General features: G+C 42.2%; 2 protein-coding genes across 2 annotated transcripts; one reads left to right on the top strand and one right to left on the bottom strand.

Annotated features, from left to right (window-relative positions):
- Positions 1-973: 973 nt before the first annotated feature.
- Positions 974-5,528, bottom strand: LOC117811250 (G-protein coupled receptor 4-like). The gene is made up of 4 exons (XM_034681421.1): positions 5,424-5,528; positions 4,203-4,389; positions 2,195-2,370; positions 974-2,090 (listed from the first exon to the last, which is right to left on the bottom strand). The coding sequence occupies exons 2-4, from the start codon at positions 4,374-4,376 to the stop codon at positions 1,565-1,567; spliced, it is 876 nt and encodes a 291-aa protein (XP_034537312.1). The 5' UTR covers positions 4,377-4,389; positions 5,424-5,528; the 3' UTR covers positions 974-1,564.
- An 8,985-nt stretch (positions 5,529-14,513) lies between these two features.
- On the top strand, positions 14,514-26,520 carry LOC117811232 (NLR family CARD domain-containing protein 3-like; the record flags this gene model as incomplete). Its single annotated transcript, XM_034681394.1, has 6 exons — positions 14,514-14,610; positions 14,869-16,669; positions 16,757-16,930; positions 17,027-17,200; positions 25,805-25,851; positions 25,976-26,520. Coding segments are annotated over 6 exons (2,826 nt in total), but the record flags the coding sequence as incomplete, so codon positions are not given.
- Between the last annotated feature and the right edge of the window lie 468 nt (positions 26,521-26,988).

Genomic DNA, 26,988 nt, shown 5'->3' with positions numbered 1-26,988 from the left:
CATCCAAAATAATACAATTAAAACAGATTTATTTGTAAGTAGAACTTTATCAAGTGTTAAATTCTTTCATTGAAGAACAAAAACATGAATGTTGAGTTAAATATTACTCATCCCCCTGATCCAACCCATTCAAAACTTAACAAAAATACAATCCCAACAAAGTCCCTTTCAAAATGTTAAATGAAAAGAGCCACTCTTCCTGCAACAATGTCCCATTCAACATGCAAATAAAAAAGCATCTTCCCTCAAGCTTCTCAAGACTAGCCTCTGCAGGATTCTAGAAATCATGTGTGCATGTGATGGAGGAATGCACAGTGCATGTAGGGGGCGTGGTCTCAATAGCCCTGCAGTAAGCAGTGTGCTATGTGCATGTGATTGAGGAATAGCATAGATATTCAGCTGTACTTGCATGAAATCTGGTTGTTTTAGTCAGGATTATGCTCAAATATATTTCCCCAACTATATTTAAGTTCCCTATTAAGAACCAACCTTCAATTTAGTTAATTCCTGCTTTATTCCCATTTATTCCTGTTAATTCCCATGAAAAGTTTCCAACTTTGAAAATTCCTGCAATTTTGCAAACCTAGTCAGGTCCCAAACTGTCCATCAACCACACTGTCTATCACATATTTCCTGATTTCCAAAAGTTTTTTTTATCTTTTCAACAGAGGGTGAGATGGAGGGCATCAGAAGGGAACAGAAAAGGTGAAGTGAAATAAATGATGGTACAGATGGAGCAAAATCGTTCTGATTCTAATGATATAATGACAGCAACAAACATAGTTGGAGTAGAAATAATAACAACAATAAGTCATGAATGAAAATAGAAGAGGTAAATAAAATTTGAAAAAAAAAAATTATATATACTTAGCTTTAGCTTTCTACAAGTAGCCTCTGCACAGTCCATGTGTAGTTTTGTAGAGGTTACTGGATTTATTTCACTTTTGTGTCTGCACTTGAAAGAAAACACACATTTACACATAATTCATCATGTGATTTATTTCTGTGCCATGAAGAACATTTGAAGATGGAAGCGTATGAGTTGAAGAAAGGGGGACGTTTGTCCGTTGGTGAGCACTGATGCTCTCGGCCCTGCGTAGACCACTTTAACCCATTTGATCAATTCTGCCCCAAACCAGGTTTTCCCAGACCTTTATCAGAAAGCCTCACTCTACTCTGTCAAATGCCTTCTCAAGCTGAATTGGATAGAGATATGAAGTTACGTTAGCCTAGCGCTTTTCTTCTGCTAACTATCAGTAGTAATCAGAATTGCCTAGCAGCTGTATCACTGCGTCTGTTAACCGACTCCTGGAGTGGGAGGAGTCATGAAGCTAAGTTCTGGTTGCTGCAGAAGTAAAAGATATACTTATTAAAGATCCACAAGTGTGTGTAGCTAGTTTTCATGCTTTCAAAGATGATTAACAACATGACAAACATGGTCCTTCTTCATGCACATGCTAAAGGTTTTGGATAGACATGGATGTACATTTTGGATATACTATGATTCTAGAGTACATTTGCTCTGTTTTCTCTTCTCTCTCTCTGCCTCCTTAAAGCTTTCTGTCTAAATGTCGTCAACAGTCACTGCTGATGTGGTGGGATCATTGCTCTCCTTTATGCAACAACACACAGAGGCCAGACAGTTGCCCATGGTCTGCTTTCTGATGAAGATATACAGAAGCAAGTCTGCCAGAGGACTCAGTCTAACAAACGCATCGGACGTGTAGTGAAACATAAAACAGTCAAAGCCAGTCATCATTAACAGGAGCAAAATGATGGTGGGCAGGAACAGCAGCGTGTAAATGAGCAGCACCACCACCAAAGTTCCAACTATTCGTCGTTTCTCATCAGAGTGGACCGAGACGGAAGAAGAGAGGGCTCTGAGGGTCCTGACCAGGAAGAAGATGAACAGTGGGAAGGGGATGATGTGGATAATTGAGAGTACTATTACATCAACCATATCAGTAACCCAGGGAAACACAATAAGGAAATAAACAGGAGGCAAGGCCCAGACCACGGCACAGACTGCCACAGAGATCTTGATGGTTCGTTTGAACCGGTACCACAGTGGGTGGACGATGACCAGGTACCTGCAAAACCAGAGGGACACACTGTCTTTGAGGAGGTGCAGGAACACTCAGAAACATGATTATCAGACACTGTAGCACTACACACGGCTTTAAACAGACCTTACCTTTCCAGTGAGATGCACACCATGAAGCCAACACTCGACAGTACACCACAGCGGTAGACATCATCAGCCATGGGAGTCTCAGGATTTGACAGTAATGCGATCATGCAGCAGAGCTGAATGATGTCTGAAATGAGAAGGTTGATGACGTATATTGGAGCAACTTGACCCTGGCGTACCTGCAGAAGAATAGAGGTAGAAGTAAACATCACTCTCTGCAGTAACAGCCATGATTCATCAAACTATGACTCTCATGACATCCTGGCATTTCACTGTATTCAGAATGATTTTTCACTAGTGAATTATGTTTTATGTGAACTATGTATTACACTGAACTAACTATATATATCTATAGACACTTCAGACTAGGGGTGACCCCAAATAGTCGTATATTGGACGATTCGTTCTAACGAGTCTGCCAATCTCATAGTGGAATATTTGCATATGAAACGTGGATCATTCCATTCAAACCATGGGGGTGCTCAATGTCTAATTTTACATTATTTTCCTGTTTCCCGTAAAAACAGTGTCTCATTTAGCCTATTTCTATATAAATATAGACTTATTGAATGTAATTCTGAGAACAGCTCTTGAAGTGTTAAATCTCCTTAAAGTGGTAATTAAATCTCCCCTGGTAATTAAAGGTGGACTCTCCCATTTAGCGGGACCTGTGGAGCAGACGTACCTCAGCTGGTCTTTAAATCTTTCTACGTTCATGGCAGCTCAAAATGTCAGGAAATAAAACTTCAGTTGATCCTAAAAACTAGTGATGAAGATGAGGAGCAGCTTCATGAAGAGGGCTGTGAGATCAAGGATTACCGGACCACACAAAAACTGTATGGGGCCAAAAGAACCAGGAGGAATACCCAAAGCTGTCCGAAGCCTCAAAAACAATCCACAGCATCCCATCCACCTCCACATCATCAGAGAGGATATTCTCAAAGACAGGATTTACAGTCAACAAAGACAGGAGCGCACTTCTGCCCGTACACACGATGGTTTTCCTCACGTACAATTTGAAAAGACTCAAGCGGACAAAGACGTGATAAAGACTGTTTTAAAAGGTTCTGTTAAGAGATTTAAAAACCCTTTAGCTGGTTCAGGTTTGATTTTGAACATTATACAAATGTTTAGCCTTAAGTTAGACAAACTACCCTCCACAGTGCTGCTCTCCTCTGTGTGAACACTGTTTAAATATCTCCTGATTCCTTACTCTATAGTGGAGCGTTGTTCCATGTTTAACTGATGGTGGTCTTATTGGAGTTTTCTCTCCTTCATCACCTCGTTGTTTTTGCAATATAGATTTAAAAAATCTAAGTTTCATACTTATAATATTCTGTTGTCCCTTTTACTTTAAGCTATGAGTCTCTTAATTGTAAAGGGTTATGTGTAATATTGTCATGTGGTCACCATCATGCAGACTTTGGGTCAATAAGGAAAAACAACAAACATTCCACTATTAGTCGACTATGGGCAAAATCTGATGAATCAGATTCCACTAAGCAAATCCTTAGTCGGGCTCACCCCTACTTCAGACATTTCACAAAAAGTCCATCTCTGGTTAATTTAAGAGTATCTTTAATGGTGAGGGAAAGTCAGCCTCTGGAGACCATGAATACTCACAAAGTGTAACACTTCTCCATAGTTTTTATTCTAGTTTTTAAAACACAAATGTTGAGAACTGATGGAATAGACTATGTTTTACTTATTCTTTGCCCAAAAGTCATGAAATAAAAAAGTACGTTGGCTTCATCCTCTGACGACCATGAACGCTGACAGAATAGAACACTCCTTTGACCTTTTTTAATCAAACTTACTGACCAAGTTTAGTGTGTTTTGCTGTTTCTTCCTCTACAGTGTAAGCAGAAGCATTCTGCATGTGTATAAACTCACATCATCTTTGGGTTAATATTAAAGCTAGCACCAAACCCAGATCCAGATCCTCTACAGACAAGCACACAGTTCCACAGAAACATGACACAGACAGTAAATAAAGTCACAAAGTACATACCAGAGAGAGAAGAGCATAGATGGTCACGAGCATCAGAGGAAGGCCGATACTGATGATTATGCATGTCACAACATAGTTTATGAAATACATTTCTACATCATCCTGAAGTCCTGTGAGGTTTCTGTCATCGTAGTAGTCTGTGTCGTAGGTGGTGTTATTGAAGCCTGCTTCCATTCTTCAGTGTAATCTAAAGTTATAGAGATCAGGAAAAATAACAGTCAGTAAAAAGCAGAGTGCAGTAACATGAATAACATGGTCGTCACTAAACACAGCATTTCATCTAACATGCTCAGTTTATTCAAAAGTTTGAGATCAGTGTGAATAGTTTCATGGACTTTAAACTTCAAAGGTTCTGCTGGTCAAGGCTTTCCTTTTTCACTTTACAAAATGTTTTCTTTAAAAATATTATTTGTGTTCAATATTTGAAAAAAATACAAAAGGAAGTTTAAAAGGTTCCAAATAACACGGGCTATAAAGGTGGAGTCTGGGGTTTGAATCCTACATGTCTAGTCTAGTTCTCTGTTTTTAAATACCTCTGTTATTGACTCAGTATCATTGTAAATGAGGGTTGCCCCTCACTGATCTCCAAAGCATAGATGATAGATGAAAGGCTGATTGATTGATTGATTGATTGATTGATTGATTGATTGATTGATTGATTGATTGATTGATTGATTGATTGGGGCATGTTTAGGCTGCCAAATAAAGGATTCATATGGAAATACATTCTTTGGGTTAAGACTTTTTTCACTTGAAGATAATTGACTATATTTCTAAGTGACTGTAATCTGCCTCAGACATCACGTCTCTAACCTGCAGGGAGATAAAGCACTCTTCATGTCTCAGCTGTTATCATTGCTTGGACATTTAAAACATCCCATAATTCCCCCTCATTAGTTTCATGTTGGGTCCAAACATACAGAACAGACGATGTGAAAATGAATAATGAGAAAGGAATATGTCAAAGGCTATGAACAACATTCTAGGTATACAGAGCTTATATGCAAATAGATATATATTCTTTACTTTTTGTCTTTACAATCACACACTGGACATCATCCCAAATAAAACTAGAAGATAGAAGCATTACAAATGTCATTACTGTAACATTCATTTTCATGGCTTTTTGTTCCTCTTCTCATTCTTTCACTGACGTTTCTGAAAAGATCACAATATTAACTCTGTTGACTACTGAAGGAGTCTAAAGAGTCCAGATCTTACCTGAATGAAGTCCCTGCTCTGTGTCTGATGTTTCTCTGCTTCTTCACCGTCTACAGTGATCACTTTAAGATATTACGTCCACCAGGTTCCTCAGTTTATCTCTCGTCTCTTCTAAGAGGTCAGATATGATAATGTGTGAGAAAGAGATGCATTGCAACCACAGATAGCCTGACAGACAGGAAGTGGCAAGCAGAAGATGAGTGATCTGATTCAGTTCTGATCTGAGGTTAGAGTGAAGTATCTCACATGAAACCATATAAGGTAAAGTCTTTGCTGCTTAGAGTGGTTCCAGGAAGTTTAGAGACACCTTTCCTGTTCTTCAAATTACAGTGACAGTTTGCACCCCTTATGTCTTCAGAGCTGGGGTCCAGTATTAATGTGAACCAGATGTTAAGAGAAGTCCATGTGTGTATATAAAGGCTCTACGTGGAAGAAGACTCTATCTGGCCAAGTCGTCCTACCAGCATCCGCGGTGCTTGTTCAATACTGGTGTTGTTTTTTGTAATAAACTTATTACTCTACAAGCAAGCCAGTGTCACGAAGATTCCTTCTACATCTGCACATCACGGGCGGTCAAGACATGACAAATTTGAGTCACAAAATAGGATCAGCTGCAGCCTCGGGAGACACTGCAGCTTCAGCACATCTCTTCCTGCACCACATTGACATCAGGTTCGTGTTTTCTCACTTTTGTGGCACTGGTTCATGTGTTGGGGCTGTTGTGTTCAACTGGTTGGATGCACTGTACAAAGTACTTGTGTGGATGTGCTGTTATGTGTTGATGTTTGAAGAGATACTTCATCTAAATTTGGGATAAAGAAAGGAATAAAAAGAGGTTGTATTGATAAGGAGAGTGAAATAATAAGTGTGTAGAATAGCAAAAAACTAGTAACGGACAGTGTGCTAAATAACCATGCAAGATTAATGAAAACAGGGCCCGTATCTTCCTGGGCCCAGGGAAATTGACAAATAAAATATAGATAAAAGGAAAGGAAAAGACAGAAGATAACGTGAGAGAAAAGTAAAAAGAGAAAGGGCTGAGCAAGCCCAAAGAAGAAAGTGAAATGAAAAGGCTTTTGAAGAAGCTTGAAGATGTTTGATAAACATACATACATACATACATAAGTATATGTATATATATATATATATATATATATATATATATATATATATATATATATATATATATATATATATATATATATATATGTATGTATATCAGTCCCTCCAGGAAGTTGCGATTTCGCGATCGCAACTATCAACGCAAATTCAACCAATCAGCACGATTTTTTCGCGGCCCTGCAATTTTTTTACAATCACCGCAACTTTCACCAATTACCTTAACCTCAGCCCCTGTACGTCATCGGTTTTGTCATCAATTTGACTTCCTTGGAACATAAATGTAAGTCCTCACTTGATCGGCACTTTTCAACAACAAAACACGCACAGAGGACAGGTGATAAGAGGGGACAGCAGGCAGGACAAGTGACCATGACAACGTTGTTATTTATAGATTGAGGGGCTCAGTGTTAGCTTGGTCTCTACTGCAGCAGGTGTGCTTTATGAACCAGCTCTCCTCACCTCCATGCATCTGTCTCATCTTCATTGAGGATTTTTACCCCCCGGTGTGTGTTTGTCACAAAGACACAACCGGGGGACGTCTGTTTACTATTTGATGTTTGACGTTGTTGCCGTGGTTACCGTAAAAAGCTCTTCATCTACAGCTTGATTTAATCCAGTTTGGTGAAACATCAGACACATTCAGTAAGTTTTGATCAACTCCTTGTCATCAAAGATGCAGATTCACTTCAGAGTGCGTGAACTGACTGTGCATCAGTCGCTGCGAGGTGCATTCAGGGACCATCGTAAATGTGCAATACAGTCTTTTCATGGCATTTTTTCTGTGAATCAAGAGAATCAAAATACAGTCAGTGACCACATCAAGAATGCTTTCTAAAAACTACTGTAATTTAGCGTATTTACTTGCCCCTGAGATGTTATTGAGGGAAAAAACCAAAAAAATAATCGCAACTTTCACCGGAATTTTTTCAAAATATATATATATATATATATATATATATATATATATATATACACATATATATATACACACACAGTGAAGCACTTTGAAGCAGGTAGAGTCGTGGTAAAAGAGTTATAACACTTTGAAGCAGGTAGAGTCGTGGTAAAAGAGTTTTAACACTTTGAAGCAGGTAGAGTCGTGGTAACAGAGTGTTAACACACTTTGAAGTAGGTAGAGCCGTGGTAACAGAGTTTTAACACTTTGAAGCAGGTAGAGTCGTGGTAACAGAGTGTTAACACACTTTGAAGCAGGTAGAGTCGTGGTAACAGAGTGTTAACACACTTTGAAGCAGGTAGAGTCGTGGTAACAGAGTTTTAACACACTTTGAAGCAGGTAGAGTCGTGGTAACAGAGTTTTAACACACTTTGAAGCAGGTAGAGCCGTGGTAACAGAGTGTTAACACTTTGAAGCAGGTAGAGTCGTGGTAACAGAGTTATAACACTTTGAAGCAGGTAGAGCCGTGGTAACAGAGTTATAACACTTTGAAGCAGGTAGAGTCGTGGTAACAGAGTTATAACACTTTGAAGCAGGTAGAGTCGTGGTAACAGAGTTTTAACACTTTGAAGCAGGTAGAGCTGTGGTAACAGAGTGTTAACACACTTTGAAGTAGGTAGAGTCGTGGTAACAGAGTTTTAACACACTTTGAAGCAGGTAGAGCTGTGGTAACAGAGTTTTAACACACTTTGAAGCAGGTAGAGCCGTGGTAACAGAGTTTTAACACACTTTGAAGCAGGTAGAGTCGTGGTAACAGAGTTTTAACACACTTTGAAGCAGGTAGAGCCGTGGTAACAGAGTTTTAACACACTTTGAAGCAGGTAGAGTCGTGGTAACAGAGTTTTAACACTTTGAAGCAGGTAGAGTCGTGGTAACAGAGTTATAACACTTTGAAGCAGGTAGAGTCGTGGTAACAGAGTTTCAACACTTTGAAGCAGGTAGAGTCGTGGTAACAGAGTGTTAACACTTTGAAGCAGGTAGAGTCGTGGTAACAGAGTTTTAACACTTTGAAGCAGGTAGAGCTGTGGTAACAGAGTGTTAACACACTTTGAAGCAGGTAGAGCTGTGGTAACAGAGTGTTAACACACTTTGAAGCAGGTAGAGTCGTGGTAACAGAGTTTCAACACTTTGAAGCAGGTAGAGTCGTGGTAACAGAGTGTTAACACTTTGAAGCAGGTAGAGTCGTGGTAACAGAGTTTTAACACTTTGAAGCAGGTAGAGCTGTGGTAACAGAGTGTTAACACACTTTGAAGCAGGTAGAGCTGTGGTAACAGAGTGTTAACACACTTTGAAGCAGGTAGAGTCGTGGTAACAGAGTTTTAACACTTTGAAGCAGGTAGAGTCGTGGTAACAGAGTGTTAACACACTTTGAAGCAGGTAGAGTCGTGGTAACAGAGTTTTAACACACTTTGAAGCAGGTAGAGCCGTGGTAACAGAGTGTTAACACTTTGAAGCAGGTAGAGTCGTGGTAACAGAGTTATAACACTTTGAAGCAGGTAGAGCCGTGGTAACAGAGTTATAACACTTTGAAGCAGGTAGAGTCGTGGTAACAGAGTGTTAACACACTTTGAAGCAGGTAGAGTCGTGGTAACAGAGTGTTAACACACTTTGAAGAAGGTAGAGCCGTGGTAACAGAGTGTTAACACACTTTGAAGTAGGTAGAGTCGTGGCAACAGAGTTTTAACACTTTGAAGTAGGTAGAGTCGTGGTAACAGAGTGTTAACACACTTTGAAGCAGGTAGAGTCGTGGTAACAGAGTTTTAACACTTTGTAGCAGGTAGAGTCATGGTAACAGAGTGTTAACACACTTTGAAGCAGGTAGAGCCGTGGTAACAGAGTGTTAACACTTTGAAGCAGGTAGAGCCGTGGTAATAGAGTGTTAACACTTTGAAGCAGGTAGAGCCGTGGTAACAGAGTTTTAACACTTTGAAGCAGGTAGAGCCGTGGTAATAGAGTGTTAACACACTTTGAAGCAGGTAGAGCCGTGGTAACAGAGTGTTAACACACTTTGAAGCAGGTAGAGCCGTGGTAACAGAGTTCTAACACTTTGAAGCAGGTAGAGCCGTGGTAATAGAGTGTTAACACACTTTGAAGTAGGTAGAGCCGTGGTAACAGAGTTCTAACACTTTGAAGCAGGTAGAGCCGTGGTAATAGAGTGTTAACAAACTTTGAAGTAGGTAGAGCCGTGGTAACAGAGTTTAACACTTTGAATTAGGCAGAGCCGTGGTAACAGAGTTTTAACACTTTGAGGAAGGTAGAGCCGTGGTAACCGATGAAAATCCCCGCTGCAGCTGTATGATGTGTGGCTCTGCCCTGCAGTGACAGAGGGTAACACAGAGAGAATCGGGGTCCGATCTACGTTGCTGTCTGTCACATATCACTCTGCTACTGGGATATTCACTTAACCTGCTTAGTGAAACGGGCCCCAGGAAACCCCCACAGTTTGATTTGAGCCACTGATGTTAACGATGACAACACTTTGTATGAACTCAGGAAATGCTGGGCTGGCTCCTCTCTCACTGCAGGAGTGCACGCTGAACTGAATAGAGGAACTCCACAAAGGAACTAACAAAAGTAAGTAAACAGACACAGAAACAACCAACCATAATGTTTCAACCTGAAAGTTCATCAAAGTAACTCCAGACTGTGTGTCTGCTCTTCCTTTGTGTAACCAAGCTAGGGCTGGAAAGGGATTTCTGGGTTTAGAAGATAAAATACCAACAATGGCACCTTGGAACTTTAACCCAAAGAGTTTTAACTGTCACAGTTATCACCTGCCACACCTGCTCAGCCTCTCAGCCCACTACATTTCCACTCCCCTTCGTTTACCTGAACCACACTCTCCTCATTAAGCCAACACAAATCACCTGTTTCTCATTACCTGCTGCCAGTATTTAAGTCCCGGTCTCAGCCCACTCAGTGCCAGATTGTTCTCACTGCAAATGCAAGACTCTCCAGCACTTATCCTCGGACTGATCTCCCGGTTTCGACCCTGCCTGTCCCCGACCTTCCTTCCTCGTTTCTGCCCTGGTAACTACCTCAGCCTTCTGTCCCCGACCAAGAGATTTGCCTGCTCCTCGTCTGTTTCCAGCCTGATCCTCCACACAGCGAAACCAGCTTCTCAACAGACATTGTGTGACCGGGTTAGTAAAGACCTGCAAAGACTTGTTACCTGCTGTTTCCTCCGGGCTCCAGTGTGCTGCTTTTGGGTTCACCCTCACACCCGTAACATTAACAATATACTTATTTTTAGTTACCGTCCCTTAAACAGAGGGTTTCCCCTTTAACAATACACAGGTTAGTCCACACATGAATACAAAGGCATGGTTTAGAAAAATATATACACAATCTTTATTTAATTGGCAGAAAAATAGTTTGTTTTAAAAATACAATAATCGTTATTAATTTAACCATGAACAGACATACAACTTATCCTAGAGATCAGTGTAAGAAAGACACCGCTAACTGCAGCCAGGTTATCTGAATCAGGCCTATAAACACGGCACAATCACTACAATAACACACATCTAGTTAATAAATTAGAAAATGCAAAGAAACATGAAAAGGCCTGACACAATGAACTGTAGCTACAGCCACGGCTGCTTACACAGCCTGGACATAGATACTTCAACACTGTTACTGAGTAGAGTCTTTAAATCACACTGTTACTGAGTAGAGTCTTTAAATCACACTGTTACTGAGCAGTCTTTAAATCACACTGTTACTGAGTAGAGTCTTTAACTCACACTGTTAATGAGTAGAGTCTTTAAATCACACTGTTACTAAGTAGAGTCTTTAAATCACACTGTTACTGAGCAGAGTCTTTAAATCACACTGTTACTGAGCAGAGTCTTTAAATCACACTGTTACTGAGCAGAGTCTTTAAATCACACTGTTACTGAGTAGAGTCTTTAAATCACACTGTTACTGAGTAGAGTCTTTAAATCACACTGTTACTGAGTAGAGTCTTTAAATCACACTGTTACTGAGTAGAGTCTTTAAATCACACTGTTACTGAGTAGAGTCTTTAAATCACACTGTTACTGAGCAGAGTCTTTAAATCACACTGTTACTGAGCAGAGTCTTTAAATCAAGACTAAAAGAACAAAGACAAGCTAAATAGAAAGGCAAAAAGAGACAAAAAGACAAGGCAAAAGTGGCAATCTGTAACAAAATACATGAGCGTTAACCATTTACACAAAACAACAAAAACGGCACATTAAGATAAACAAAAACCAGTTGAGGTTTACCTCGGCCGTCCCTATCACGGCACTACCCCGCGCTCGCACTGCGTACTGTATGGTTGCCTGCTCACCAAGATCTGCCAACGTGAAAGGAACACATCCTGGAATAAAAGTGAAAGTTACTCACATGTACGATCATTGAACACACTTAAAACGCGACTCGTACCTGCTCTCAACCCGGAGCTCTGCAGAGACTGAAGGGAGCTCCGTCACTCAAATTTATCCCCGCAAACAACCAGGTAACCGCAGGTGATTGGTTCCCACCCAGCTGTGGGGCATGAGCGCTAATCAGCCAGTTACATTTGCACTTTGATGTGAACGGTTAATGCTAACACAAACAGACGTCAGCCGTATGTGCTGCCGTGTTACAAAAGAGGAAGTGGATTATAGCCAAATGAAGAAATGTTTGAAGCAGAATGGGATATGTAAATGAAGATTTCAGTGAGCAGTGTAGAATAAGGAAAAGGTCTCTCCCACTTTGTCCCAGGTCTGCCCTCAGAGCCCTGAAGATTATTACCTCTATGTCTTTGTATATTCAGTAAAGTGATATTTGAAATCTAAAACCTGTCTCTGAGTGTCACTCTGAGCGGTCTCACATGTCCTGACACGAAGTCTCTACAGGTTCCTGTTGTCTGTGTGCTTTGAGCTGGACTCGGCTTCTGGTTGTAGGTCAGGCTGATTTCATGTTAACAGTTCTAGACTTTGTTCAGTGGTGAGAGCGTGACGGCATCCTCAGAGTGATGATGATGAACTGATGAAGGAGGGGCAGCTGCTGAGTGTTGTGATGGATAATTACTGAAAAGGATGAATGATCATGTTTGATGTTTAATCATATTTGTTGTGTTGCTAAAGGTGCTTTTTAATCAGAAGTTCAACCATTGATTGATTGATTGTTTGGACAGTGGGTGAAATAAATCACTGCCGGTACTCTACCAATCAGAAACAGGGACCTACAGGGTCAGATTAAAAGGCCCCTTAAGAGTAAACCTTATTCTAATGTTAAGTGTGTTTTATCTCACGTGGTGTGAGTACTGGAGGATCTGGTAAACAGGATGTGTGTTGAAATGAGGTCAGCGCTCTGCTGCTGCTGACACGTGAACTCGGGGGAACTGTGAAGAGAGCATGTGATTTATGAAACCACAAACTGGAAGTAACCAGCAGATACAGCTTCCCTGTGTCAGTCAGCAGAGAGAGGACTCTGTACTCGGTCGGCTCTGATCTGTTCCTAAAGGTATTTTATGAACAAGACAAAGACTTGTTTGTTGGTCCATCACTTTATCTACAGTTTTTCCACCCCAGTCTCTCTCTGTGGTTCTTCTACAGGTGAAGCAGGAAGTGGATCTGAATTGACCTGGTGAGTACTTTCTTTATTCTGCCAAACATCAAAGTGAAAGTTTTCTCATGTCTTCATGTTTAACTGAACTCTAAATGGATCCAGACAAGCTCTGGAGTCAACAAGGAGGAACGCTTCATCAAGAGAATATAATGAACGTGGCTCCATCTGGTGGTAGAGGCAGGGATGACACTGTGTCAGAAAGCAGTGTGTGTCTCTGTGGTGTAAAGTTGTAATGATGAACATGTTGTTATTTTTGTGTGAAGGTGGAGGCTCTGCTATGAATCAGTGTGAGGACGGAGAGGATTCTGTACCAGGATCAGGACCTGGATCTGGACCCAGCTGTGTGTCCTTAAAGAGTGACTGGTCTATGGACAGACAAGAAGATTTCAATGATGGAGAGATGAGTGCTGATGAGCGGTAAGCCTCTCAAAGTTCCTGTTGTTGTGTGTGAAACCTTTGTAACTGTGGTTGGTGTTTTCTCTGTGAAGGTGAACATTAGTCACTGGTTGTGTTTCTATCAGGATCAACAGCAGTAAACAGGAGTGGAGGCAGAAAGAACTGTACTCAGCATGTAGTATCTCCATGTGTGTCCTGTGTTTGTAGGAGGATCCAGCAGTGTTTCTACCAGGATCCACTACATAGAATCTATCACATCAACACTGTGTGTCATTATATTATATACACTACATGATGTTCTATTTGTTCCACAGAGGTCAGAGATCAGAGGCTCCCATTGGTCAGTCTGCCCAGCAGCATCAAACACAGCTGGACTCCATATTCATGGTGAGTAAATGTACAAACACAGCTCCTCCTGAGAATCAGAGCACACACTCATTCTGTTTGGATGTTTCTGTTTCCTGATTACACTGCAAACATCATCTCTGCCTGAACTCTCTTCACACTCAGTGTTTGACTGACTGAATGAAGACTTACATTTCTGAGCTGCACACAGTCAGAGGTCAGAGGTCATGCTGCTCTCACAGGCTCAGACTTTGGAAGCAGAGTTCACAAAGTGAGTCCAGTTTGAGGTCTAAACAACAGAAACACTTTGCTTCATGTTAATGACAGCTGCTGCTTTCAGCTTCATTCTAATAAACACATCAGGTCTAAAGTCACTGCAGATTTTTTCTGGATGAAAGCACACCAGGAGATTTCTCCATCAGGAAGTTCATTTCAGAGAAACTTGATTTGTAGAAGACAGGACCATCCACCGACTAAGTCCTGAAGCAGCATTGTGATCCAGTCTCCATGCTGGACTCTGCATACCAGCAGGCTCTCTGTCTGTCACAGATGATCTGATGCTCTATTTTGTTCTGCTCCAGCTGCTCCAGGAGAACATCATCAGTTTTGTAAAGACCGAGCTGAAGGAGATCCAGAGAGCTCTGAGTCCAGATTACCCAGAATGCTTAGCGAGTCAGAGGGAGGATGACGATGAAGAGCAGAGGAGGAGCAGAGAGGCCTTTCTGGAGATCACTCTGCACTTCCTGAGGAGAATGAAGCAGGAGGAGCTGGCTGACTGTCTGCAGAGCAGTAAGAGGATTTGAACACATTGAACATGATGGAGAGAGGAAATGGAGACAACATGGGAGAGGTTTACATTTCAAACTCTGCTGTTAATATGATGCACACATTTGTATCACATCTATGAGCTGTGAGAAACTGTTCACAGCTGATGAAGAGATTTCAGAGAGGAGGAAAATCAAATCCATCCTGATGTCTGAAAGTGTAAATTCATCAGACTGATTGTAGCTTCAGATCATTCATCACATTTCTCTTTAGTTCTTTCAGGAACTGTTGTTCCAGAGTGCAGACGTAAACTGAAGTCTCACCTGAAGGAGAAGTTCCAGTGTGTGTTTGAGGGGATCGCTAAAGCAGGAAACCCAACCCTTCTGAACCAGATCTACACAGAGCTCTACATCACAGAGGGAGGGACTGGAGGGGTCAATGATGAACATGAGGTCAGACAGATTGAAGCAGCATCCAGGACACCACACAGACCAGAGACCACCATCAGACAAGAAGACATCTTTAAAGGCTCACCTGGAAGAGATCAACCAATCAGAACAGTGCTGACAAAGGGAGTGGCTGGCATCGGGAAAACAGTCTTAACACACAAGTTCACTCTGGACTGGGCTGAAGACAAAGACCACCACGACATCCAGTTCACATTCCCCTTCACTTTCAGAGAGCTGAATGTGCTGAGAGAGAGAAAGTTCAGCTTGGTGGAACTTGTTCATCACTTCTTTACTCAGACCAGAGAAGCAGGACTCTGCAGGTTTGAAGAGTTCCAGGTTGTGTTCATCTTTGACGGTCTGGATGAGTGTCGACTTCCTCTGGACTTCCACAACAATCCGATCCTGACTGATGCTACAGAGTCCACCTCAGTGGATGTGCTGCTGACAAACCTCATCAGGGGGAACCTGCTCCCCTCTGCTCGCCTCTGGATCACCACAAGACCTGCAGCAGCCAGTCAGATCCCTCCTGAGTGTGTTGACATGGTGACAGAGGTCAGAGGGTTCACTGACCCTCAGAAGGAGGAGTACTTCAAGAAGAGATCCAGAGACCAGGAGCAGGCCCGCAGAGTCATCTCCCACATCAAGACATCACGAAGCCTCCACATCATGTGCCACATCCCGGTCTTCTGCTGGATCACTGCTACAGTTCTGGAGGATGTGCTGAAGACCAGAGAGGGAGGAGAGCTGCCCAGGACCTTGACTGAGATGTACATCCACTTCATGGTGGTCCAGTCCAAACTGAAGAGCATCAAATACGATGGAGGAGCTGAGACTGATCCACTCTGGAGTCCAGAGAGCAGGGAGATGATCCAGTCTCTGGGAAAACTGGCTTTTGATCAGCTGCAGAAAGGAAACCTGATCTTCTATGAGTCCGACCTGACAGAGTGTGGCATCAAGATCAAGGAAGCCTCAGTGTACTCAGGAGTGTTCACACAGATCTTCAGAGAGGAGAGAGGACTGTACCAGGACCAGGTGTTCTGCTTCATCCACCTGAGCGTTCAGGAGTTTCTGGCTGCTCTTCATGTCCATCTGACCTTCACCAGGTCTGGACTCAACCTGATGGAAGAACAACCAACATCCCTGATCTCTAAAATCTTTAGAGACAAACCTAAACTGAACCATCTCCATCAGAGTGCAGTGGACCGGGTCTTACAGAGTCCAAACGGACACCTGGATTTGTTCCTGCGCTTCCTCCTGGGTCTTTCACTGCAGACCAATCAGACTCTCCTGAGAGGTCTGCTGACACAGACAGGAAGTAGCTCACAGACCAATCAGGAAACAGTCCAGTACATCAAGCGGAAGATCAGTGAGGATCTGTCTGCAGAGAGAAGCATTAACCTGTTCCACTGTCTGAATGAACTGAAGGACCGGTCTCTAGTGGAGCAGATCCAACAGTCCCTGAGATCAGGACTTCTCTCCACAGAGAAACTGTCTCCTGCTCAGTGGTCAGCTCTGGTCTTCATCTTACTGTCCTCAGAGAAAGATCAGGACCTGTTTGACCTGAAGAAGTACTCTGCTTCAGAGGAGGCTCTTCTGAGGCTGCTGCCAGTGATCAAAGCCTCCAACAAAGCTGTGTGAGTTCATGAGGGAGACATTTGAAATAGAATTCATTCTGTTCATGACAACTGAAACCATTTGTTTGTTCTCATCATCTTCTTCAGGCTGAGTGGATGTAACCTGTCAGAGAGAAGCTGTAAAGCTCTGTCGTCAGTCCTCAGCTCCCAGTCCTCCAGTCTGAGAGAGCTGGACCTGAGTAACAACCACCTGCAGGATTCAGGAGTAGAGCTGCTGTCTGCTGGACTGAAGAGTCCACATTGTAAACTGGAAACTCTCAGGTCCGGTTTCCTTCTCATAATGTTTATGGTTGTTTGTATTTAAATGGTCCAAACTTCAACACTTTGCTGACTGTATGTTTTTATTTCTAACTCCAGGCTGTCAGGATGTCTGATCACAGAGGAAGGCTGTGCTTCTCTGGCCTCAGCTCTGACCTCCAACTCCTCCCACCTGAGAGAGCTGGACCTGAGCTACAACCATCCAGGAGACTCAGGAGTGGATCTGCTGTCTGCTGGACTGGAGGATCCCCTCTGCAGACTGGATACACTGAGGTATAACAGACAACAAGAACTCAAACACTGAATGTGTAAAAGAAAACATCTCATTCACTAACAAAGATCTTGTTGAGTTGAAGTCTTTTCAGAGGAGTGATTGGACCTGAATCAGAGAACACACAGACCACCAGAAGACTATCAAGTAGAACAAATCTATCCAATAGAAAGATCCAGATCTGGGCTGTAAAGACATTCGTGTTTTAGATCTCTCTCTCTCTCTCTCTCTCTCTCTCTCTCTCTCTCTCTCTCTCTCTCTCTCTCTCTCTCAGGGATGCACTCACTCACTAAATGTAAGTTAATGATCATCTTTCATGATCAGCTGATTGATCAGGTAACCTACAGCTGCCCTGTCTTCTTAAAATGACGTTAATACACATCTGATTTCTGACAGTTACTATGTTTAGAGAGAATGAAGAGGCCGACTGAACCAGCTTCTCTGTCAGATTGGACAGTAAAGGTTGTGAATGAAGATACATGAGGACTCTCATCAGTGTTGACACCGTACGTCTTTGTAAAATGTCCTCTGATAGTTCATTTGTTGTTTTCAACATGTCATCATGTAGTACACTATCCTGTGTGCTGACTCCAGCATCACTTATTTTATGATTAGAAACAGAAAGAGAACATGTGACTATTCATCCTCTAATATACAGAGCTAATCTCTAGGAGACAGTATTTACTGGATCTGAAATGTACTGCTGTCCACACTCTACACTTGTCTTACAATCTAAATGCTCCTCTAAACAACAACTCTCAGGGCCTGATCTACTAAGATCCCAAATAACGAGCGCTAATTTGCGTGTGCAAATTATAATTTTGCGCGTGTTATTTCTGGGCGTGTTGCAGGTGATCTACTATGACTGCGTGCGCAAATTATAAGTGCAAAAGTGGGACGGACCGCCCTTTAATGAATATTTTGCGTGTGCTATCGGCTGTCACCATGGAGAGTTTGACAGAACGGAGTGGCCTTAAGCGATAAATGAAGTTTGAAGCCATGGAGTTGGAGATCTTTGTGGAGGAGGGAAATAAACACATCGGTGAACTCCAGCAGAGACATCTCAGTGTTAGAAATGTGATTTGGGAGGCCATCTGTGAAAAGATGAATGATGTGAGAAAAAACAGAAGATCTGCCAATGAAATAAACACATCTACTCTACTCCAAAACACAATCAGTGTTTTGATGGAGTTTAGAGAGCGATTTGATGAGGCTTAGTCTGCCACTCTTGCTCTAGGAAAGTTAGGCGTCACTCGGATGAAGACAGCTGCCTCACTGACGCAGGGAGCAACTTTCTGGTGAACATTTTTAATGCCTGATATCATCACCCAGCAACTGTCCCAAAGATTCACCAGCTTAAATGGAACTGGGAACATGTTTGAGGACATGTCATGTTATCTATTGAGAATGACAGATCAAAGAAAATGGACATACAGTTCATCGTGGACAAGTCCGAGGAGCTTAAGGCTCGTCCAAACAGTGGTGAGTAGGCCGAGTACTTCATATTGATTTTTTGTTTGTATGTGAAGATGTGAGCCGCTGTGCCAATTTGACTAAACTTTATAGCTGTTGATACAGTGACCTACTGTGCTCTCATTATATGAACAAGTTAAAGTGGGTGCCAGAATGATGTGGTTGCTATCCGTGGTGCTGAACTGCTTTGAATTTGTGTTGTTTTATTATTATAATTTTTTTATTCTCTTGGTTTGATTGACTAAAAATGTAGTATAAGCCTCACTGTTGTGGGCATGTTGTAAAGCGATGTTATGATGAGCTTTACAGTGACTGCAGCCATGTGTGCATAACCATTTGCCAGTTTGCACCTGCCTTTCAAACGTGCTAAATATAGATGCAAAAACAGAGCCCACTATCTGCTTCAGGTTTGATAAATCAAATTGCGTGTGCTAAATGATTACATTTGCATCTCCTCCTCCCAGTATTTTGCGCCTCCTGATGATCTACATGTATTCTGCATATTCATGAAGGCAAACATGCTAAATGGATAGCGAGTGCTATTTTGCTCATTTGAAAGACGCAATCCTCCGTGCACCTGGTTAGTACATCTGCTTTGCGTGCGCTATCAAGTTTGCACGTGTTTTTATACACGCAAACCTTTAGTAGATCAGGCCCTCTGTGTTCTCCTGAAAGCTGTCACGTTGTCCTGAACTGCAGAAACTGGTCCCACTGCCTCTCCTCTCAAAGGAGGAAGTGGTTGAGGATGTTTTGGAGGGCAGGAGGTGGAAACCTTTAGGATATAAAGAGACATTTTGAAATGTTCTTGTTCCTCAGCATGCCATTTCTAGATGAAGGTTAATGATGAAACCACACCAAGGTTCAACTCTCCAACAGATCAGGGCGTACGCCAGTTTTCACGCCAAGTTTGTGATTTATAAAAACAAACTTGACGTCTTAACAAACTCTGACCCAGGCGTACGTACATTCTTAAGTCAGATTATATTTGAATGCCTTTCATACATTTCCTTCATTGAATAACAACATTAACAGACCCGCGTCACCATCATCACGAAAACCAGCATATTCTATTTGAATTTGTCTGTGGTGTGTTGTTTCCAATAAGCTGTCATTAAAAGATAAAAGCTTGTCTTAAAGTTCATCAAATATTTCATCAGCTTTGTCTCACCGTCACATTTCATCCAAAGTGTAGAGGAAACACACGAGCTGTATCCTAACGTGTTCGTCTGGAGGTAAAACCAAAGTAACATCAGAAGACCTAAATCAGCCGCGGAGCAAAGTGACAGTCATGTTTTCAATGTTTCTAACGCTGTGCAGAGTCACTGAGTGTAATAAGGCTCAATAAATATGGTGAACAGGAGAGGAGAGACTGCACACCCCTGTCTACATCCCCGCTGTAGAGTAAAAGGGGCAGTAAGGTCCAGTGGCGGTTCTAGACCAATTTTACTGTGGGGGCCAGGCTGGGGCCAAGGGTGTTGTCAGAGGGACACATTCAACCCTGACAAAAGAGACTGAGAAGGGCGAGGACTGGCTAAAAAACTGGCAAAACATCAGTTCATCCCTATATACTAGACATATATACTACTGTGTACTATATCAACATGCAGACTGACAGCAGCTGATTGGCTGTTTACACTCAACATGAGTCCCTTAGCGCTCTAAGGGACTGGAACCAAGTGCCACACACATGTGTTCCTCCTGTAACATCGGCTCGATACCGAAGCTTTTTTTATTGTATAATATTTGTTTGGTGTGGAGGGGGGGCCACAGGGAGGTCCAGGTTCAGTTTTACAGGGGCACTGGCCCCTGTTGGCCCCTCCCCAGAACCGCCACTGGTAAGGTCCCACTTTACTTTAATTCTGGCTGTGGGTTTGTCATCACTTTTAAGAAGTCCTTGTGAAATCCAAATTTATATAAGAATTTCCATCTAACTGCGTCAAATGCCTTTTGGGCATCTAAACTAATCTCGGCTGATTCTGTCTTATTCTCTGTGACATGTTGTATTAGTTATAATGATCTTCTAATGTTATCCTGTGTTTGTCTGCTTAATTAAACCAGTTTGGTCAAGGTGGATAATATCCAGCAGGCAGTTTTCCAGTCTCCTTGCTATAATAGATGTAAATACTAGGGGTGCAACGATACCCAAAATTCACGGTTCGGTTCGGTTCGGTTCGATACGTTTGTGTCACGGTTCGATACGTTTTCGATACAGAAGAAGAGAAATGTCCACGCCTTTTTTAACTTGTAGTTTATTGATATTACCAACATTTGTTGGCAGCTATACCTGACACATGTTCTGCTGTGTGTGTGTGTGTGTGTGTGTGTTTGTGTGTGTGTGTGTGAGTGTGAGTGTGAGTGTATGTGTGTCTGTCTGCGTGCCTGTCTGCCGTGCGCGATACAGAGCGGGTGCGCCCCTGATATAACGGCAGGGAAAACACTGTCCGGTATCAGGCTGAAGTCTTACACAGCATGCAGTATAAGACCACAAGTAATGCATATACACATTTTAAAACCACATCACCCAGTCTAGCATCACTACAGGACCACGGAACAACTCTGCTCTGCAACCAAAGAGGACACTCGTGCTTCCCTCTCGTTCGCTCGCTCGCTCACACACACATACGTGAACATATGAACCCAGCAGACCGTCGTATGGTGAAATTTATATTTCCATATGAAGCACAGTTAAAACAAACGTGACCCTCTTAGACTGAATGAATGTGGGAGCAGTGCGCAGTTCAGTGGACCTGTGCTCAACAATGCAGCCTGGAGGAGTCAAGCACAGATCCACTGAACTTTTAGCACAGAGCGCCTCGTCAGAAGTTGATAAAATGAATATAAAATTGCATATTGTTCAGTTCATAGGGCGTACCGAACCGTGACCACTGTATCCAAGGGTTCAATACAGATACATGTATTGTTGCACCCCGAGTAAATACCCGCTAATCTATATTTAAAACACTTATAGGCCTCAAATTATCACACTCTTGTCGTTTTTTGCCCTCCTTGGGAATGAGAGAAATCTTGAATCTTCTCCTGCTTATGTTCAGTGTCATTAGTTTCTGGGTTTTTTATTTTGTATAGAGCACTATCTGCTTCTTTTTTCTGTAATTTATAAGCTAATATAATATATAACATTTCTTTTGTGTTTCCTGTGTGTATATTTCATCAATCCAATTTTTAACTATTTTAATTTCTTGTTCAGTGTTTAGGTCCATACTATCTTTATGTTCTCTTTGTAGTTGCTTTAGTTTCAATTGTAGTGTATTTAATCTTTCCTGTCTTCATTTATTAATGCGGGCTGTACGTGCGATAATATTTCCCCTCATGACTGCCTTGAATGCACCCCATAGCATGGGCGGCCTCATCTCCCCCGTATCATTTAACTCCAAATATATTTGAAATTCCTCCCCTAGTGTTTCTTTGATTGATGGGCTTTTAAGTATGCTTGAATTAAACTTCCATAATGTGTGTCTGGGTTTGGTTTAAACTGAAATTAAGATAGACTGGACTATGGTCCGAAATATCAATAGTTCCTATGTCACAACTAACAATTATATGTCTCTCTGTGTTATACATCAGAAAATAATCAATTTGTGTGTATACAGAGTGAAGATGAGAAAAATGGGTATAAACTCTGCCTGCCGGATAAAAGTCCTTCCATACGTCAATAATTCCCATTGCCTCCATAAGTGTAATTATTTTCTTAGATGTCCTAGTTTGTCTGGTATTGGGGCTATGGTGGCCTAGCGGTCTAAGCGCCCCACACAGAGGCTATAGTCCTCATCGCAGGGGTCGCCATGTCTTGCATGTCTGCCCCCACTCTCTCCCCACATTTCCTGTCTCTCTTCAGCTGTCCTATCAAATAAAGGCAAAAAGCCCAAAAATATAACTTAAAAAAAAAATTAGTTTGTCTGGTATTTGGTCTTGATGAGTCAGATCTATCATTCAGTCTAACATTGAAATCATCACCACATATAAGGATTCCTTCAGCCTCTGATGCCATAATGTCAAACAATTGTCTATAGAAGTCCCATTCACTGTTTGGAGGTGCATAAACATTCAACAAGGTTACCACAGTCCCCTCCAACTTTCCTTTAATCAGCACATACCTCCCTTCCCTGTCTTTTTTCCCCCCCATTGTATAAGTGAGAGCATTATTTATTAGGATCGCCACCCCTCTTATGTTGCCAGACTTGTGTGATGAGCAGTGGACATGTTTAAATCCTAATCTTCCTAGTTTTTTGTGTTCTGCTTCATTCAAATGGGTTTCCTGGAGGAAAGCAATTTGTGTTTTTTCTTTTTTCAATTTGGATAGTATTTTACCTCTTTTTACTGGACTGTGAACCCCATTTACATTAAAGGAAGTGTTTTTTTATCCCTTGCATATTCTGCATTTTTCCCCTTCCAGTCCTGTCTTCTTATTTTTTTGCATTGAGACCTTTAACCATTCCTCCATTTTAACAAAGTATAATGAACAAAAACATGAACAATAAACATAGAACATTTCAATTTTTAAGGCTTCCAAACACCAGGTCTGAACTGTGACTTTATTAGAACCAGTTGGACCAAGCTCTGAGGGAAATCCATTGTCAAAAACAAAGGAACCCTCGTCGATGTTGTTTGCACTTATAGGCAGTGCTCTGCATGTTTTAACCTCCCTCCCCCTCAACCCTGCTCCTCCACAGGTTTTTAGATCTTCTTCTTCGCAAGTATAAATTGGCAACAATATATCTGCTACAAAAATGAACTTGAGTGATCACAATCAGTTAACTGAAAGTCACCACAGATAAGTATCTGCTGCAGAGATAGACTTAAATGATCATGACTGGTCAAAACAAGTCAATACAAAGTCACCACAAATAAATCTGCTGCAAAAGTGAAGTCAAACTAATCAAATGAAGTCCCCACAGATAATTTAGGGGTGACACCTGTCAGTCCCACTCACCCCCTCTCATTCAGCAGCTAGAGCGTCCCTCTGTAAAGTCTCCACGTCCTGAAGGAGACTGCGACTCATCATCCCTCCTCTGTGTGGGCCGCTCGTGTTGGCTATCTGCCAGCCTATTCAATTTAGTTCTTTATCCGGCCTTTCGTCTTCAGAGATGGATGTTTTAACTCCCAGTGGCAATAGTCTCTCTGCTGCTTCCCATGCGGAGTTGTATGTTTTGATACCCTCCCTCGGGTGGACCTTCAGTTTAGCTGGATAAGGAGTTTGGAACCGGATATTTCTCTCCTTCAGTTGTTTCTTGATTTCAGCGTACTCACTTCTTTTCTTTTGTAGGGCCGGGGAGTAATCAAGATCCATGTAGATCCTTCTCCCCTTGTGCTGCAGATTGTTCATGCCCCAGGCTTTGGTCAGTACCTGTTGCTTGTGTTGATGGTTGACAAATCCCACAATAAGCGACCTCGAGGGGGCATTCTCATCAGCCGGTCTCTGCTGGAGGAACCAGTGGGCTCGTTCCAGATGAAGGGGAAAGTCTGGTGATGTATCCAGTTCCTCCCTCAAAAATGTCTCGGTCCATTTGACCATGTCCCCCGACTCGGAGACTTCGTTAACGCCGTAAATTCGCAAGTTGTTCCTCCTCATGTAATTCTCTAAATCTTCACATCTATCCTCAAGTTGCCTTTTGTGTAGAGCAGGCATGTCCAAAGTACGGCCCGGGGGCCAATCGTGGCCCAAGGTCCATTTATTTATGGCCCCAAGCTTCCATCTTAAAACATGTTATTTATAGCAAAGAAATGGATCACATTCTGAATCATCAGCACTGGGAATTCTGCAAGACGGCAATAAAAAAGGAACACAAGAACTCTTAAAGTTGACATGCTTTCAAATTAAAGTTTTTATCATGATGTGAAAATGTTCTTGATGAACACTAAAAGTTCAGAAGACACAAAAGAGGACACAAGACAAGATCAAATTATGAAATTGTGCAGAAAGGACAAATTTGGTGCATAAAAATTGTTGTTGTCTAAAAATGTTGTCTGCTGGACAGAAAAGTCTAAAAAAAAAACAACAAGAAAAAGAAGTGTGATGAAATCCAGCCATAGAAAGATAATGAGAATCTTTTTCCCACATTGCCCGACCCTAATGAAAAACATTTTCCTCCAGAAGAAGATAAAGTTTGCCAATGTTTATGTGGCTTGAGGAGAACCGAGGACTACCTAGTTACTGATTTATTGAGGAAAAAAAACGTTATTAAATAGAGTTCATATATAGCTTTTATGATTACTAAGTCTCAGTAGGAGCCACTGGCCCTGAGGTTTTCTGACAACATCAAATGTGGCCCTCTTTGAAAAAAAGTCTGGACACCCCTGGTGTAGAGGATCCCTCTTCTACCTCGTTGATCCGGCTCTCTGCCTGGGTCATTCTTTCCCCAATTTTCTCGACGGACTGTTCCAGAGAGGCCATGGCCGTCTGCTTAATGTTATTCTCCCGTCTGAACGTTTTGAGCTCAGTCAGTATTGCTGCGCTCACGCTGTCCTCTTCCACCATGGGCTCGGGGCAAGAGTTAGCATCACAGAGATTACACTGTAAGAAAAAGCTCGACTTTTTCCCGTCGGAGGACTTTGTTTTATCTTTTGAGTATCTGGCATGGTGACTCATTACGACTTAAACACACACACACTCCTCTGTCCACAGGGGTCTGTACTAGTCTGCACTCTAAAGAAGAAGAGGATAGATTGAAGTGAATCTCAGCAGGAACAGAACTAAGGAACTTACAGATGTTAGAAACATGGATTCATCTTCATTCATATTTAGAAGAAGAGAGCCCACTCCTTCATATCTCTATCTGCAGACACTGTTTAGATTGAAAGTCTATTTAGAATGAGCTTTTTATACTGCAGAGTGAACACAAGCCCTACAAGAAGAAATGAGTCTCTTTTTAAAGGAGGAAAAGAAAGTCTCCATGTTGGAGGACAGAGCAACAGCCAGCCTTTGCTTTTTGAATCTTTGACTTCTTCTTCTTCTTTTTCTCTGAGTATCTCAACACTGTCAGAAAAAGAGACAGAGTGATGGAGACAGCTGGCTCAGATGAGTTTCAGCCTTTTTCTGAGGAACACTGCTTCATGTTGAACAGCAGGTAGGACTCATGTTGGACTGAACATCACTCTGACTGTGTTTCTTCCTCCAGGGTGGACCATGGTGGAGAGCAGTGGTTAAAACCTGGACTGAAGAAGTGTAAGTGTGGAATCAGTTTGACTCATGAGGACCAAACAGCAGACTGTCAGCTAACAAAGAATAAAGCCTTCAGGTGTGTCTGATGATAAACTGCTGCTGTGTTGTGTCTTTGTCTCTCCATCAGATGTCTGTGAACTCACTCTGGACTCAAACACAGCACACAGAGAGCTCAGACTGTCTGAAGACAACAGGGAGGTGACACGTGTGGAAGAGGATCAGTCCTATCCTGATCATCCAGACAGATTTGACTCCTGGTCTCAGCTGCTGTGTAGAGATGGTCTGACTGGTCTCTGTTACTGGGAGGTCGAGTGTAGAGGAAAGGTTCATATATCAGTGAGTTACAGAGGAATCAGAAGGAAAGGAGACAGTCATGATTGTCTGTTTGGATATAGTGATCAGTCCTGGAGTCTGACCTGCTCTGATGAACGTTACACTGTCCGTCACAATAACAGATCAACAGACCTCCCTCTCTCCTGGTCCTCTGACTCTCACAGAGTAGCAGTGTATGTGGACTGTCCTGCTGGCACTGTGTCCTTCTACAGAGTCTCCTCTGACTCTCTGATCCACCTCCACACCTTCAGCACCTCCTTCACTGAACCTCTGTATCCTGGGTTTGGGTTTTGGTCTGGTTCCTCAGTGTGTGTGTGTTCTGTGTAGCAGGGAGAGTTTCCTCCTCTACACACACACACACACATACACACACACGCACGCACAAACACACGCACGCACACACACACACACACACACACACACACACAGCTGCTGAAGAACACACACGCACAAACGCACGCACGCACACACACACACACACACACACACACACACACACACACACACACACACACACACACACACACACACACAAAGAGTGGTGAGATTAGTGTCTGTCCATACTTTCACATATCAGTCCTAAATCACCACTGTTTGATCCCTGTCAGCTGTTACAGAGCTGTTGAAGTTACTGCTGAAACAAACCCATGATGTTACTTAAAAGCTTTACATCTGGGAACCAAAGGAAAGCTTCTATTGCCAAGCAGATACAGGAAACACTATGTGTTTGCAGGTAAGTAAAAAATATGGTGTTAAATCGCTGACAAAACTATCGTGCAAACAGACGAGACTCTCACACGAGGAGAA

The sequence above is a fragment of the Notolabrus celidotus genome, chromosome 4 (genome assembly GCF_009762535.1).
Source record: "Notolabrus celidotus isolate fNotCel1 chromosome 4, fNotCel1.pri, whole genome shotgun sequence".
Taxonomy (NCBI): Eukaryota; Metazoa; Chordata; class Actinopteri; order Labriformes; family Labridae; genus Notolabrus; species Notolabrus celidotus.
Note: the sequence above shows the minus strand (reverse complement) of the source record. Positions and strands in the feature narration are given on the sequence as shown.

Bases quoted from the DNA above. Each gene is read 5' to 3' on its own strand.
- LOC117811250 (XM_034681421.1), bottom strand. From the start codon at position 4,376: ATGGAAGCAGGCTTCAATAACACCACCTACGACACAGACTACTACGAT. The intron at 2,371-4,202 runs GTATGTACTTTG...ATTCTTCTGCAG, and splicing joins TCTATGCTCTTCTCTCTCTG to GTACGCCAGGGTCAAGTTGC. The intron at 2,091-2,194 runs GTAAGGTCTGTT...CTGGTTTTGCAG, and splicing joins GTGTGCATCTCACTGGAAAG to GTACCTGGTCATCGTCCACC.